Below are 16,024 nucleotides of genomic sequence, written 5' to 3' on the forward strand. Positions count from 1 at the left end.
TGTACTCTATGTCTGGCCCTGGCCTGTAATTTCCAAGCCTGGTCCCAGATCTTTGTGCTGTCTTGCCAAATCCTATGGTCATTCATGCCAAATGTCATGTCATACCAACAGATATGGGACCAGGCTAGTACTTTCGCAGTACAGTAAACTATAGGTCAGCAGCACAGCACATCGCTGACATGTGTTCCCAGTTTCCAGTCCCCTACTCCCCCTAATGTTTCTCTTAGAGTAGCCCACTACTGTAGCCAACCATAGCCCTGCTCTGCTGGTCTGATTGATTCAGTGACAGCCTAAAGGGCAGCTGTACAAACAGCCAGGCTGGCAGGCAGGCAGTGGATGGGGCTGAGCGTGGGCTCGCATCCCAAATGGAACCCTATGACCAAAAGTAGTGCACTGGTCAAAAGTAGTGCACTGCATAAGGAATAGGATGCCATTTGGGATGCGGACTGAACTGAGCTGGCTGACTGGGAGAAGTGCAGAGTCATGGACTGGCAGAGGCACACACACACACACACACACACACACACACACACACACACACACACACACACACACACACACACACAGTCTGCCTGCATGAGGATCACTGTTACAGAGTGTGGAACCAATCCAGAGAAGCAGGTATCTAGAGCCCATAAGACAACACACCTCCACTGAGGTCAGCAGTCAGCATAGCATAGGGACCATGGAACAGAGCTACGCAGCACTCATAGAGAAGATAGAGCGAAGATCAGGCCAGGTTGGTTTGGGATAAATTGTGTCAATGTCACTTTGTTATAAATTAATAGGCAAAACACCTTTCATATCTACTAGGTATCTAATGGCTATGTGCTAAAGGTGTAAGAGCCAGCTCTCATTAATGACTTCGGATATTAGTAAATGGTCTATTTAGTTTTTTAACATACATGTCTAGACTGATGTAAGTGGGAGGTAAACATGCAATGCCAGAGCAAATATGGTCATAAGATAATGTCCTACTGTTAACCTAAAACCAAATAAATCGTCCTTAGTGTAAGCCGTGTAAATTAGTGTATGTTTTTCAATGACTAGAACGGATTTAGTCAATTCTTTTTTTGAAAGCGTATACACGACCACAGTGTTTGTGGGTGTCAATATTAACAAGTATGACACAATATTTCAATTCTACAGACAGCCAGTCACTGAGGTACTACACAGTATTTGGGCAGTGATTGTGTCGTCACTGTTTTTGCAATGCAATCCACATAGATGGGGAATTAGGGTACTATTTAGGATACAAACAGGGCCTGAAGCCAGCAACACTCATCATTCACATTATGATGGACGGCAAACAGGTCAGGCTGTGCGAGGCTGTGAGCACAATGAAAATACAGTTTGTGTGAACCTGGCCTATGAAAATATATCGTATCGCCTCCCCTCCTCCTCTCTTCCCCCTCTCCCCTCCTCATTCAATACGATGACAACCCTTGGAGCTGTCAGCATGATATTTCACAGTTCATCTCTTTATCCCTCCATCCCTCGCTCCCTCCCCTGCAGGCAGGCTGAAACCAGGTGCCACTTCAACACTCCTCGGATTGTGACAAATGTATCGGTCAGCAGCAAAAAGTGGGGACATGCCCGTCTGTCCGCTGTGCCTGTCTAGTCATGTGTTGTGACATGGATCCTCTGCCTGTCTCCCCAAATACCATTCGGGCCATTGTGATCAGTGGAGGCTGCTGAGGGGAGGACGGCTCATAATAATGTCTGGAACGGAGCTAACGGAATGGCATCAAACATGTGGAAACCATGTGTTTGATGTACTTGAATCCATTCGACTGATTCCACTCCAGCCATTACCACGAGTCCGTCCTCCCCAATTAAGGTGCCACCAACCTCCTCTGATTGTGATGCGTTACTCAGACAGTGAAAAAATATCTTGGCAGTTAACATCTGAAAGTTGAACTACTCAATAGAAAAGAAAACGCTCAATAGCAGTCTTGCCACTTGGTTTGCTAGAAACCTGTGGAATGGAGTCTTAGTTCTCTGGAGTTGGCCATTAAATAAAGTGCAACTACTGAATTTTTTTTTATTTCGGTCAAAGCAGCACCTTCCTATTATTTATGAGCTGCACGTTTTGTCACTATTGCTTTGAACATTCGCTTTAGGACTGACACCCAACTGAGCATTGTCAATTAGAGCTGATGAAGATTTTAGCACAATGGCATTACAGTGGCTGGGAAATACAAAAACATTTCAAAGGCAAATCATTAGTAGAAAAACCTTTTGTTCATCATTGTGATGTCATCAGATTGATCGTATTTCCAGGCCACTATGGGTGACATTTAGAAGTAACAGTCAATAGCCCCCGTTCAGAATGACTGGGCACAACCAGACTTTCGGGCACCACTATGGCAGAGAACAGCTTGGGAAAGTACATAACAAATGGCATGAAGCGACCGAGTGAAGGAGGTGCACTCCATGAATAGAAGGGCTGTTTTTGTTACGTTCAGAGCGACGTTTTGAGTCACGCACCACCCAAGTCCAGTTTGCACTTTCCACTTTCTCAAGCTGTTACTGAAAATATGTTTTTTTTTATTTAGAAACTAAATATTTCTCCGTAGCGTTCAGATTCAGCGTTACGTACCACCACGTCCAGTTTGCCGATGACGCTGTGAGCCTTGATGACCCAGTTGACAGACTTCTCACACTTTAGCAGCAGCACGACGTTACGTTTCAATGGAACATCTGCCTCCAGTGGTCTCAGGTCCACAATCACATCCACCTGGAACGCACTGCTCAGGGAGGGAAATAGAGAGACAGAGAGAGAGAAGGGAAAAGAAAGCCAGCCAGGAGAGAGCCATAAGAGTTTTGGAAGATCCAAAATACTCAGTATTTACATGCCTTCCCACTGTCTGGCCAACTGATTAAGAAACTGGAAGTCTTCCCAGAAAAAGGAAGACATGTGCGTAGCAGACCAGACCACATAGCAGCCGTATGGTGAAATACATCATGATTGCCATATTCCCTGTATTTCTGGGCTCTTAATGCATATACAGAGTAATCACACCGCTGGGAGAGTGAGACCCGGCAGACTGGAAATACAGACTACAGTCCACGAGAAGTTGCGTCCCAAATGGTTGCCAACCTACACTATATACAGTGCATTCGGAAAGTATTCAGACCCCTTGACTTTTTCCTCATTTTGTTACGTTAGTCTAATTCTAAAATGGCTTCAATAAAACATTTTCCTTATCGATCTACACACAATACCCCATAATGATAAAGCGAAAACAGGTTTTTAAAAATAATGTAGTATAGTATTCAGGCCCTTTGCTATGAGACTCGAAACTGAGCTCAGGTGCATCCTGTTTCCATTGATCATCCTTGAGATGATTGTACAACTTGTTTGGAGTCCACCGGTGGTAAATTCAATAGATTGGATATGATTTGGAAAGGCACACACCTGTCTATATAAGGTCCCACAGTTGACAGTGCATGTCAAAGCAAAAACCAAGCCATCAGAACAAAGGAATTGTCCGTGAAGCTCTGAGACAGGATTGTGCCATGGCACAGTACTGGGGAAGCATTCCAAAACATGTTTGCAGGATTTAAGGTCCCCAAGAATACAGTGGCCTCCATTATTCTTACATGGAAGAAGTTTGGAACCACCATGACTCTTCCTAGAGCTGGCCGCCAGGCCAAAAGCATCAATCGGGGGAGAAGGGCCTTGGTCAGGGAGGTGACCAAGAATCCGATGGTCACTCTGACAGAGCTCTAGAGTTCCTCTGTGAAGATGTGAGAACCTTCCAGAAAGATAACCATCTCTGCAGCACTCCACCAATCAGGCCTTTATGGTAGAGTGGCCAGACGGAAGCCACTCCTCAGTAAAAGGCAGATGACAGCCCGCTTGGCGTTTGCCAAATGACACCTAAAGGACTCTCAGACCATGAGAAACAAGATTCTCTGGTCTGATGAAACTAAGATTGAACTTTTTGGTTTTGAATGCCAAACGTCACATCTGAAGCAAACCTGGCACCATCCCTACGGTGAAGCATGGTGGTAGCAGCATCATACTGTAGGGATGTTTGTCAGCGATAAGGACTGGGAGAGGTGCTAGGATCAAGGGAAAGGTGAACGGTGCAAGGTACAGAGAGATCCTAGATGAAAACCTGCTCCAGAGCACTCAGGACCTCAGACTGGGGTGAAGGTTCACCTTCCAACAGGACAACGACCCTAAGCACAAAGCCAAGACAAGGCAGGAGTGGCTTTGGGACAAGTCTCTGAATGTCCTTGTGTGGCCCAGCCAGAGACCGTTCTAACATTTCTGGAGAGACCTGAAAATAGCTGTGCATCAACACTTCCCATCCAACCTGACAGAGCTTGAGAGGATCTGCAGAGAAGAATGAGAGAAACTCCCCAAATACAGGTGTGCCAAGCTTGTAGCGTCATACCCAAGAAGACTCAAGGCTGTAATTGCTGACAAAGGTGCTTCAACAAAGTACTGAGTAAAGGGTCTGAATACTTACAGTGGCAAGAAAAAGTATGTGAACCCTTTGGAATTACCTGGATTTCTGCATAAATTGGTCATCAAATTAGACAAACATAGTGTGTTTAAACTAATAACACACAAATGATTGTATTTATCTTGTCTATATTGAATACATCACTTAAACATTCACAGTGTAGGATGGCAAAAGTATGTGAACCCCTAGGCGAATGACTTCTCCAAAAGCTAATTGGAGTCAGGAGTCAGCTAACCTGGAGTCCAATCAATGAGACGAGATTGGAGATGTTGGTATGAGCTGACTTGCCCTATAAAAAAAACACTCACAAAATTTGGGTTTGCTATTCACAAGAAGCATTGCCTGATGTGAACTATGCCTCGAACAAAAGAGATCTCAGAAGACCTAAGATTAAGAATTGTTGACTTGCATAAAACTGGAAAGGGTTACAAAAGCATATTTAAAAGCCTTTATGTTCATCAGTCCACGGTAAGACAAAGTGTCTTACCGTGGGTCCATGGACCTCTGGTCAAAAGTAGTGCCCTTGGCAATAGGATGCCATTTGGGAGGCACCCTCAGACTTTGAGTCTGAGATAAACCTCAAAAGGTCAATATTATCCTACTCTTCCTTGATATCCAACACAGACTACCAGTGAGACTAGAGAGAAACCATCCTGAAGAGAGAAACCATCCTGACCTCTTGTAATAGGGAAATTACACTGAGATCACTAAGGTTTATATTTAGAGTTAGCGTGATTGACATAAAGGGCCAGATTACCAGAGACAGATTAAGCCCACTGCTGGACTAAAAGCACGTTCAATAGAGAATCTCCATTGAAAGTGTTCTTTGGTCCAGAACTAGGCTTAATCTGTGTCCAGGAACCCAGCCTAAACTGGATAAATGTGCGTTTTATTTGGGTTGGACTATGTTTTGGTTCTGGTGGTGGGCTACAGTTCTGACCTACTGGAGTTCTGGTTGTGTTATGGTTGTGTTATGGTTGTGTTGGTTTACAGTACTGACCTGCTGGAGTTGGGTGCTTGCAGCTCAATGATGTGGACCTCTTGGTCCTGGTCTGGTCCAGACAGGACACAGCCTTTAGAGGGCTGGGGCTCCACGTAGCCAGCTAGGTAGTTCAGAGACAGGAACTTGTTGTCAATCTTACAGGTATCTGAGAACACTGGGTCTGGAAGACGAAAGAAGAGGGTGGTTAGATGAGATGAGACGAGACTATGACTCAATGTATAATTCGAACACTGGAGGTGATGTGATTAAACTTGATTAATCCTCACGGGCAAGAAGTTCCGGTGGAGGCAGTCAAGGTTAATACGTAAACTTAATATACTGAAGTGATACTGGCAAGTGCAGTGTGCAAGTTTTTCATTTTCTTTCAGGATTAATCCTCATGAGGAAATGGGTGAGGTATTTACATTACTGCTCAGCCAACGTTTTGAGATATCCGAACACTTTGGGGTTGCTGGTAAAAGACAGGGACATACAGACAGCTTTTACATTGAACACTATGATTCATGTTTCTGGGAAAATGAAAAGACATGTTGAACAATAGCCGTCATAAACACGTCCAATCAGTCATTCCTGTCAGGTTTCCCACCATTCTAAATTACTACCATTTATTTACTCAAATGTTATTATTCTCCATCCAACTGTCGGGGCATGCGATCCTCTTCTCAGTCTTTTACAAAACATGAAAAGTTAAGCCCAGATGCTTCCTTATTTGGCAAACAAGGTCTTGGACAATATAAACTAAAGAGGTTGGAATCTTCCTCCCTAGACCCACTCGTGCCCCCCTCTTGCTTGTTTTAAGTACCTGGTAGGACACAAAGCGGAAATCTGTCCAGCCTCATGAAAAAGTACCAGAGAGAGATGGGGGGGACTGAGGTAAACATGGCACGTTGGGCCTTCGCCAAGCCACAGTGTCTAATGACAGAGAGAGTGGCTGAATAGATGACTGCTTCAAGGCTAAGCAACCACACACTCTCTGTTTTCCTCCAAAGTGATTGATTACATGGAGAGAACAGTACATACCCCGGCTGTAATGTGTAATGGAGCCAGGACTCTACTCCTGGCAGTCACAGTGATACTGTCATGCAGTTGAAAGATAGTCGTTAGAAATGAGGTGGCCTATCTATCTGGATGTTGACGTAGGATGAAGTTGGACGTGCTGTCGGTTCGGTTTACAAAGGACCAGTGGGGAGTGATGAAGTGAAGGAAAGAGTGAAGCATGGCTTCAATGGATCAATCACACAACATCCGTGGAGGAAAGCCCTCAACTTCAAACAGCCTTAGTCCCTGCTACAGTAACTCTACTGCCCGTTGGAGAGGAGACAGCTCTGACAGTTTGTCTCCACTCACAGCTAACAGTTGTCAAGGAACAGTTGACATTTGCTATACCCATTAATGCCTTCCAGTTAGGTTTACTACAAACTCTGCTTCTCAGAAGTGGTCTTCTTACAGACAAGTTAAGGAACAAGGTCCTTATTATCTTGTTTATTGGTAGCTCAAGGGGTTAAAGCTAGAATCTTTAGTAGAAACAATAACAAAGCGATTCTCCATCCCTGTTTAGTTAAAAAGCGGAGGGATGGGCCCGGAGAAATGTAACCACGCTCAAATTCATAGACAGACCTATCGATGGATGGACTGACCATCCGTGATATCAAAAGTATCATTTTAAACATGTTTCGAAGATACGAAGTGTTTGCTTATATATACATTGTTTACAAACAGAGTAAAACAAGCTCATATTTTGGGTTGTGATGGGTTATGAAAGTTTAACTAAGCTCATGAGGCATTTCTAAGTTATAGTCTTCAAGAATCAATGGGTATATATATATATATATATTTATTTATAATTCCAGAAATGGATGTAGCAACTAAAGATTCTAGTTTTAAGAAGGAAAGAATACCATAAATGGATCCCTCCTTTGTGTGTTGGACCAAAACTGCTTGGAGACTTGAAACAGTCCCAGTAAAAAACTCTGTGCCGGTACAGAGTCAGTGTGCGGGGGCACCGGTTAGTTGAGGTAATATGTACATGTAGGTAGAGTTAATTAAAGTGACTATGCATAGATGACAACAGAGAGTGGCAGTGGTATAGAGAGGGGGGGGCGGCAATGTGAATAGTCTGTGTAGCCATTTCACTAGATGTTCAACAGTCTTATAGCTTGGGAGTAGAAGCGGAGAGAACAGTCTATGACTAGGGTGGCTGGGATCTTTGACAATTTTCAGGGCCTTCCTCTGACACCGCCTGGTATAGAAGTCCTGGATGGCTGGGCCGTTCGCACTACCCTCTGTAGTGCCTTGCAGTTGGAGGCCGTGCAGTTGCCATACTAGGCAGTGATGCAACCAGTGATGCTCTTGATGGTGAAGCTGTAGAACCTTTTGAGGATCTAAGGACCCATGCCAAATCGTTTCAGTCTCCTGAGGGGGAATAGGTTTTGTCGTGCCCTCTACCCGACTGTCATGGTGTGCTTGGACCATGTTAGTTTGTTGGTGATGTGGACACCAAGGAACTTGAAGCTCTCAACCTGCTCCACTGCAGCCCCGTCAATGAGGATCGGGCGTGCTCGGTCCTCTTTTTTCTGTAGTCCACAATCATCGCCTTTGTCTTGATCACGTTGAAGAAGAGGTTGTTGTCCTGGCACCACACGGCCAGGTCTCTGACCTCCTCCCTATAGGCTGTCTCGTTGTTGTCGGTGATCAGGCATACCACTGTTGTGTCATCTGCAAATGTAATGGTGGTGTTGGAGTCGTGCCTGGCCGTGCAGTCATGAGTGAAATGGGAGTACAGGAGGTGGCTGAGCACGCACCCCTGAGGGGCCCCTGTGTTGAGGATCAGCGTGGCGGATGTGTTGTTACCTACCCTTACCACCTGGGGGTGGCCCGTCAGGAAGTCCAGGATCCAGTTGCAGAGGGAGGTGTTTAGTCCCAGGGTCCTTAGCTTATTGAAGAGCTTTGCGGGCACTATGGTGTTGAATGCTGAGCTGTAGTCAATGAATAGTATTCCCATCATAGGTGTTCCTTCCGTCCAGGTGGGAAAGGGCAATGTGGAGTGCAATAGACACTGCATCATCTGTGGATCTGTTGGGTCGATATGCAACTTGGAGTGGGTCTAGGTTTTCTGGGATGATGATGTTGATGTGAGCCATGACTAGCCGTTCAAAGTACTTCATGGCTACAGACGTGAGTGCTACGGGTCGGTAGTCATTTAGGCAGGTTACCTTAGGGTTCTTGGGCACAGGCACAATGGTGGTCTGCTTAAAACATGTTGGTATTACAGACTCGGACAGGTTGAAAATGTCAGTGAAGACACTTGCTAGTTGGTCAGAGCATGCTCGCAGTACACGTCCTGGTAATCCATCTGGCTCTGCGGCCTTGTGAATGTTGACCTGTCTAAAGGTCTTAGTCACAACGGCTGCGGAGAGCTTGATCACACTCTTCCGGTACAGGCTGGTGCTCTCATGCATGTTTCAGTGTTATTTGCCTCGAAGCAAGCATAGAAGTAGTTTATCTCATCCGGTAGGCTCATGTCACTGGGCAGCTCTTGGCTCTGCTTCCCTTTGTAGTCTGTAATGGTTTGCAGGCCCTGCCACATCCGACGAGCGTCAGAGGCGGTGTAGTAAGACTCGATCTTAGTCCTGTATTGACTCGTTGCCTGTTTGATGGTTCATCGGAGGGCATAGCGGGATATAAGCTTCCTGGTTCAAGTCCTGCTCCTAGAAAACGGCAGCTCTAGCCTTTAGCTCAATGCTGTAGCTGCCTGTAATCCATGGTTTCTGGTTGGAGTATGTATTGATCTAGTCACTGGTGCATCCTGCTTTAATTTTTGCTTGTAAGCAGGAATCAGGAGGACATAATTATGGTCAGATTTGCCAAATGGAGGGCAAGGGACAGCTTTGTATGCATCTGTAGAGTATAGGTGGTCCAGGGTTTTTTCCCTCTGGTTGCACATTTAGCATGTTGATAGAAATTAGTTAAAAACTGATGTAAATTGCCCTGCATTAAAGTCCCCGGCTACTAGAAGCACGGCCTCTGGGTGAGCGTTATCTTGTTTGCTTTTGGCGGAATACAGCTAATTCAATGCTGTCTTAGTGCCAGCCTCTGACTGTGGTGGTATGTAAACAGATACAAAGAATATAGATGAGAACTCTCTCGGTAGGTAATGTGGTCTGCAGCTTATTATGAGAAACTCTACCTCAGGTGAGCAATGGCTCTTGACTTCCTTAGATATCGTAAACCAGCTGTTGTTTACAAAAATACATAGACCGCCGCCCCTTGTCTTACCAGACGCCGCTGTTCTATCCTGCCGGTACATCGTATAACCAGCCAGCTGTATGTTGTTATTGTCGTCGTTCAGCCATGACTTTGTGAAGCATAGGATGTTACAGATTTTAATGTCCGGTTGGTAGTTTAATCTTCCCAATAACTTGTCTATTTTATTGTCCAAAGATTGCATGTTTGCTAGCAGAATTGAGGGGAGTGGGGGTTTATTCAATCGCCGCCTATTCCACAGAAGGCAGCCCGCCCTCCGGCCTCTCTTTCTCCACCTCCTCTTCACACAGATCACTGGAGTCAGGGCCTGTTTCCGAGGGAGCCGTATATCCTCCGCCCCGGGCTCGTCAAGAGTCATAAAAGAATAAAAAGGATTCTGGTAGCCCGTGGTGAGTAATCACAGTCCTGATGTCTAGAAATTATTTTCGGTCAAAAGAGAGAGTAGTGGCAACATTATGTACAAAAATAGTTTAAAAAAAAGAAGTTACAAACGCAGATAAACTAACAAAAAAACTCCTGCTCCGGGCGCCATTTTACAGCTAGCAATCAGAGCAGCGATTCTTCTCACAAACCTACTACAAAGACACACACCCTTCTCACAAACCTACTACGAAGACACAGACCCTCTCACAAACCTGCTCTGCATTTCCATCCGTCACTTCCTCCTCACTACACTGGCTCTGGGCTCACAGTCAATGAAGAAAAGTTGACAAGCAAGGAAAGCAAACGGACAGATTACAAAAGAAAGAAAAGGTCCTTTCCTCCCGGCCAAGTCTATTTGCTTTTTAAATGGAACTGAAAGCTGACCAGTGGATCTGAGACACAGAGAAAGTGTTAGCTCTGCTTCTCTGGGATTTATTTCTCTAGGGTCCAGTAAGTCCCAGGACTATCAATGGCCTCCATTGAGAGGCAATTACTGCGTGGGAACCACTTGATTAACGTTTAGTGGGGAAGAAAAGGCCTGTCACGAGGCAGAGAAAATATACTGTTAGTGAAGGTAGGTGTAAACGTCTCCCTAGGCATTCGAAACGGAAATGTGGCACTACCTTAGGACTGAGGCAATGTTTCTAACCTGCCTCTCAGAGTGAAACACACCTTCTCCCACTTTGATGTAGGCTTCCACTTGGAACCAATAGTTATCCTACAGAAGGGGCAGCCAAAGAACCCTGTATGGTTATAGGTAGCACCTTCCTCTAAGAGCGTCCTTTACAGAAATATTTCTAACTTCCCTCTGAAAGTAAAACACACCTTCTCCCACTTTAATGTAGATGTCCAGGGCGATCTTGAGTTCGGAGAAGGAGGTGACGGCTCTGTACTTCTTGGTGGCCCAGCTGAGGAGGTGCTCGTTGCCATGGGGAAGCACCTCCTTCTGAACCTGACAGTGGAGGGAGAAGTTCCCTGGAAGGAAGTAGACATCAGATCCCTCAGATACCTGGAGGAAGGAGAGATACCACAACGATACAGACAGTCAGCCAGAGAGACACTATGGCTTTACAGACACACAGAGAAGTGGACATCTGAGCTCTCTGATACCTGGAGGGTGAAGAGACACAATGATGTTACAGATAGACACTGTACATCAGGAGACATAGCCCCTAAGACATGTCTGTAGACTGCTATGGCATTGGGTGTACTAAGACGCATAGTTATAACAGCCTACAGCCATTTCTCAGGGCTATAGGAGCCACAGAGGGACATCACTTTGCCTGTGAGGAAAAGAGCTGGAGGCAGGGGTTCCACAGAATGACTGTGATACAGTAGGTTTCTGTACGACACTATGGGCTGGTTTCCTAGCCACATATTAAGCCTAGTCCTGGACTAAAGAGCTAGATCAATGGAGAATCTAAAAGTACTTTTAGTCTAGGACTAGGCTTAATCTGCGTTTGGTAAACTTGTCCTAAGAGACTAGCCCTAGCATTATGGACCTGGTGTGACAGTAACTCAGAGAGAGACCATAGGAACAATAATGCGGAGTGGGGATTTACAGGATTTGTAGTTCTAGAGACCAATAAGCATGGATTTAATGGTCGACTCAGCGAAATGACAGATATTGAGATGAGCACTATGCGGCTCACTTTCTGCACCTACGTCATATCGCTGAATCTACCTTTAATATCAGTGGGTATGATTTTATTTTTTTAATTCCAATTTACATCAGATAACTCTGGATTACTTTCATCAGTCTCTATTGCAGATACTGAAGGAAATACATGTATAGAGTTACTGAGAATATAAAATGGTCGAGCTAAAAAGTTGCGGATCAGACCTGTGACGTGATTTACTGTTAAGAAGCTGCACTTTCTCTATTGGGCTCATGAAGTTAGTTTTCAAGACTTCCACTCACAAGGACTTTGTTGATAAAGATATATATGCCCATAAAATCCAATGCTCTATTGACATGCTCATCCACTTTATGGGGAAAGAAGAAATTCAAGACAATAAAAGTCAAGAACTGCCTCGAGGCAAACAGAAAAAGGGCGAAGAGAAGACTTTTGCAAATTCAAACCTTCCATCTGAACTTTGCCAAAAGACATCTTTGACACTCCATCCGCGATCGTTATTTCAAGGCCTCTCGCAATGTGCGCTCCGTATTTTTACACATGGTCTCCTTACACAATAAGATGCATGGTATCTACTGATTACGTAATGTTATTGTGCATCATCACTAGTGTGCAGGATTTTCTCAAAATGGCTGCATACAGCTGGAGAGGTATGGTCGCTGCCTGTCATGAACGTAGCCAGCAGACACACAAACACACATATGATGGCATATGTTCACGCTACTTTGTCTTTGTTGTAGGAAACACAACTGAAAGACACACGTGTCTGTGTATGCGTGCTCACACACACACACACACACACACACACACACACACACACACACACACACACACACACACACACACTAATAAATAAATCAGAGGCACAAAGAAATAGACTACTTTTAGCAATGCAGTTTGTTTGGAGTTAGCATTATAATCTAAAAGTAAATCATTTTGCCATATGAGAGCGGGATATATTGCATCCAGATGTGATACAGGGGGATGTAGCCTAAGCCTAGGTAGGCAAAAGGCTGCGAGACCGCAAAACCCAGCTGTGATACGCAGAGTGACAAAAAATGAGCGTAAAATGTGTGCGGAGCCCTGAGACCACAATGAAGTGCTGATTTGTCTTCTGGCAGGGAGGGATGGAGGGAAAGAGAGTAACTTGGCTGAGCTTGGCGTGTGTGCATGCATGCGTGTGAGTACGCAGAAGAGAGAGAGCGAGAGAGTGAGACCACCCCTTTGGCCCTTAACGGACCTCAACCCATATGCTTCACTTCATAGAGATAAACATTCACATGTGCAGAAAAAAAACTACTGACTGTAGTACAACTGTGAGCAGAGCTGAGTATCCCAGGCCAGCCAGGCAGCCCTAACACACGGTCTGGTCTAGATAACCTACCTCATTATATTTATCATGATGTTTTTCTTATTCCCACGGCCTCCTATCTAACATTGGGAGGGCAGTTGACCGTGCTGCCTGGCAGGCCCAATTAAAACATTAACTCATAACACTTAGGATCGTTCCCAGTTTGTTGCATTACCCATAATTTTGAAGTTTTCCAAAGAGGGGGAAGAGGAAAACAAAACACATTATTTCAGATCATGGTGTTTGCTTGTTTGTTTGAAAATTGGTTATTTGGAACTCCAGACAGAGAGGTTCTCCATTTCCCTCCAGCACACACACAAACACACGTCACACACACACACGGCCCAGCCAGCACCATGTGCAACATCTGCCTGACCCCTGGCCGCTCCTTTCTACGTTCCTGGCATTGTCACCACAGATGATGAATGCCAAGACCAGGGAGACAGATACTGTCGAAGAATTCACCGCAACGTAGCTTTTTATTTTGAGTGATAACGTTTACTACGACTACGGCAGGAAGGAAAGGAAAACTTTAGTGGAGAAAGACGGACTGCCGCGCCTCCGCCTGACTGCCGCGCCTCCGCCTGACTGCCTCACCTCAGCAATCAAAAGTGATATAGAGCCGTGGACGAGTGCTGAAACAAGGAGAGGAGGAGATGTCAGAGGAAAGGGTTGGGGTTTACCTTGCCAAGCTCAGCAGAGTTCATCAATTTAATTGCGGCAATACGTCTGTAATTAGTCTGAAATAATTAGAGGTGGAAGCCTGAAAAACCAAATTAGCTCCAGGCCGTTCGAGGGTGATTTGAAATGGTAACATGAAAGACTCAGAGAGACACTGGGACTCAACAAACCTGCTCTCTCTATCTAAACCAACCCGAGATCCATACTCCGTTAGCTGAGAGAGAGAGAAAGAGAAAGCTTGTTTAGCAGAACGTGTTAAAAAAAATGCATTGTACAGTGCATTCGGAAAGTATTCAGACCCATTTTGCAACATTTTGTTACGTTACAGCCTTATTCTAAAATTGATTAAATAAAACATTTTCTTCAGCAATCTACACACAATAACCAATAATGACAAAGCAAAAACAGGTTTCTAGAAATGTTTGCACATTTATTAAAAATAAAAAAAGACATACTTTATTTACATAAGTAGTCAGACCCTTTGCTATGAGACTCTGAGAAATTGAGCTCAGGTGCTTCCTGTTTCCATTGATCATCCTTGAGATGTTTCTCAAGTAAATTCAATTTATTGGATATGATTTGGAAAGGCACACACCTGTCTATATAAGGTCTCACAGTTGACAGTGCATGTCAGAGCAAAAACCAAGCAATGAGATCGAAGGAATTGTCCGTAGAACTCCGAGACAGGATTGTGTCGAGGCACAGATCTGGGGAAGGGTACCAAAAAATGTCTGCAGCAGCATTGAAGGTCCCCAAGAACACAGTGGCCTCCATCATTCTTCAACAACTACCTCTTTCCCTACTGTATTTATTTTATTTATTTATTTTGCTCCTTTGCACCCCATTATTTTTATTTCTATTTTGCACATTCTTCCACTACAAATTTACCATTCCAGTGTTTTACTTGCTATATTGTATTTACTTTGCCACCATGGCCTTTTTTTGCCTTTACCTCCCTTATCTCACCTCATTTGCTCACATCGTATATAGACTTGTTTCTACTGTATTATTGACTGTATGTTTGTTTTACTCCATGTGTAACTCTGTGTCGTTGTATGTGTCGAACTGCTTTGCTTTATCTTGGCCAGGTCGCAATTGTAAATGGGAACTTGTTCTCAACTTGCCTACCTCGTTAAATAAAGGTGAAATAAACAAATCAAATATAAAAATGGAAGAAGTTTGGGCCCACCAAGACTCTTCCTAGAGCTGGTCGACAGGCCAACTGAGCAATCGGGGAGAAGGGTGACAAAGAACTAGATGGTCACTATGACAGAGCTCTAGAGTTCCTCTGTGGAGATGGGAGAACCTTCCAGAAGGACAACCATCTCTGCAGCACTCCACCAATCAGGTCTTTATAGTAGAGTGGACAGACGGAAGCCATTCCTCAGTAAAAGGCACATGACAGCCGCTTGGAGTTAAAAGGCACCTAAAGACTCTCACACCATGAGAAACAAGATTCTCTGCTCTGCTGAAACCAAGACTGAACTATTTGGCCTGAATGCCAAGCGTCACGTCTGGAGGAAACCTGGCAACATCCCTACGGGGAAGCATGGTGGTGGCAGCATCATGCTGTGAGGATGTTTTTCAGCGGCAGGGACTGGGAGGCTAGTCAGGACCGAGGCAAAGATGAACGGAGCAAAGTACAGAGAGATCCTTGATAAAAACCTCCTCCAGAGCGCCCAGGACCCCAGACTGGGGTGAAGGTTCACTTTCCAACAGGACAACGACCCTTAGCACACAACCAAGACAATGCAGGAGTGGCTTTGGGACAAGTCTCTGAATGTCCATGAGTGGCCCAGCCAGAGCCCAGACTTGAACCCGATCGAACATCTCTGTATTGACCTGAAAATAGCTGTGCAGCAACACTCCCCATCCAACCTGACAGCGCTTGAGAGGATCTGCAGAGAAGAATGGGAGAAACTCCCCAAATACAGGTGCGCCAAGCTTGTAGCGACATACCCAAGAAGACTATTCTGTAATCACTGCCAAAGGTGCTTCAACAAAGTACTGAGTAAATTGTCTGAATACTTATGTAAATGTGATATTTCAGGTTTTTTTTATATATAAATTAATTTGCTTTGTCATTATGGGGTATTGTGTGTAAATTGATGAAGAAAAAAAACAATTTAATACATTTTAGAATAAGGCTGTAACGTAACAAAATGTGGAAAAAATGTCAAGGGGT

The 16,024-nt window shown here is 44.7% G+C and overlaps 1 protein-coding gene across 1 annotated transcript in view; it reads right to left on the reverse strand.

Annotated features, from left to right (window-relative positions):
* The window catches only part of LOC112249683 (transforming growth factor beta receptor type 3), a 123,953-nt gene that overhangs the window by 36,633 nt on the left and 71,296 nt on the right, over window positions 1-16,024 (reverse strand). The window contains exons 5-7 of the mRNA XM_024419468.2: window positions 10,996-11,179; window positions 5,482-5,644; window positions 2,603-2,750 (exon numbers count right to left, since the gene is read on the reverse strand). Of these exons, the coding sequence (XP_024275236.1) occupies window positions 2,603-2,750; window positions 5,482-5,644; window positions 10,996-11,179 (495 nt within the window). The remainder of the gene's footprint in view (window positions 1-2,602; window positions 2,751-5,481; window positions 5,645-10,995; window positions 11,180-16,024) is intronic.

Source organism: Oncorhynchus tshawytscha, linkage group LG01 (assembly GCF_018296145.1).
Source record: "Oncorhynchus tshawytscha isolate Ot180627B linkage group LG01, Otsh_v2.0, whole genome shotgun sequence".
NCBI classification, from domain to species: Eukaryota; Metazoa; Chordata; class Actinopteri; order Salmoniformes; family Salmonidae; genus Oncorhynchus; species Oncorhynchus tshawytscha.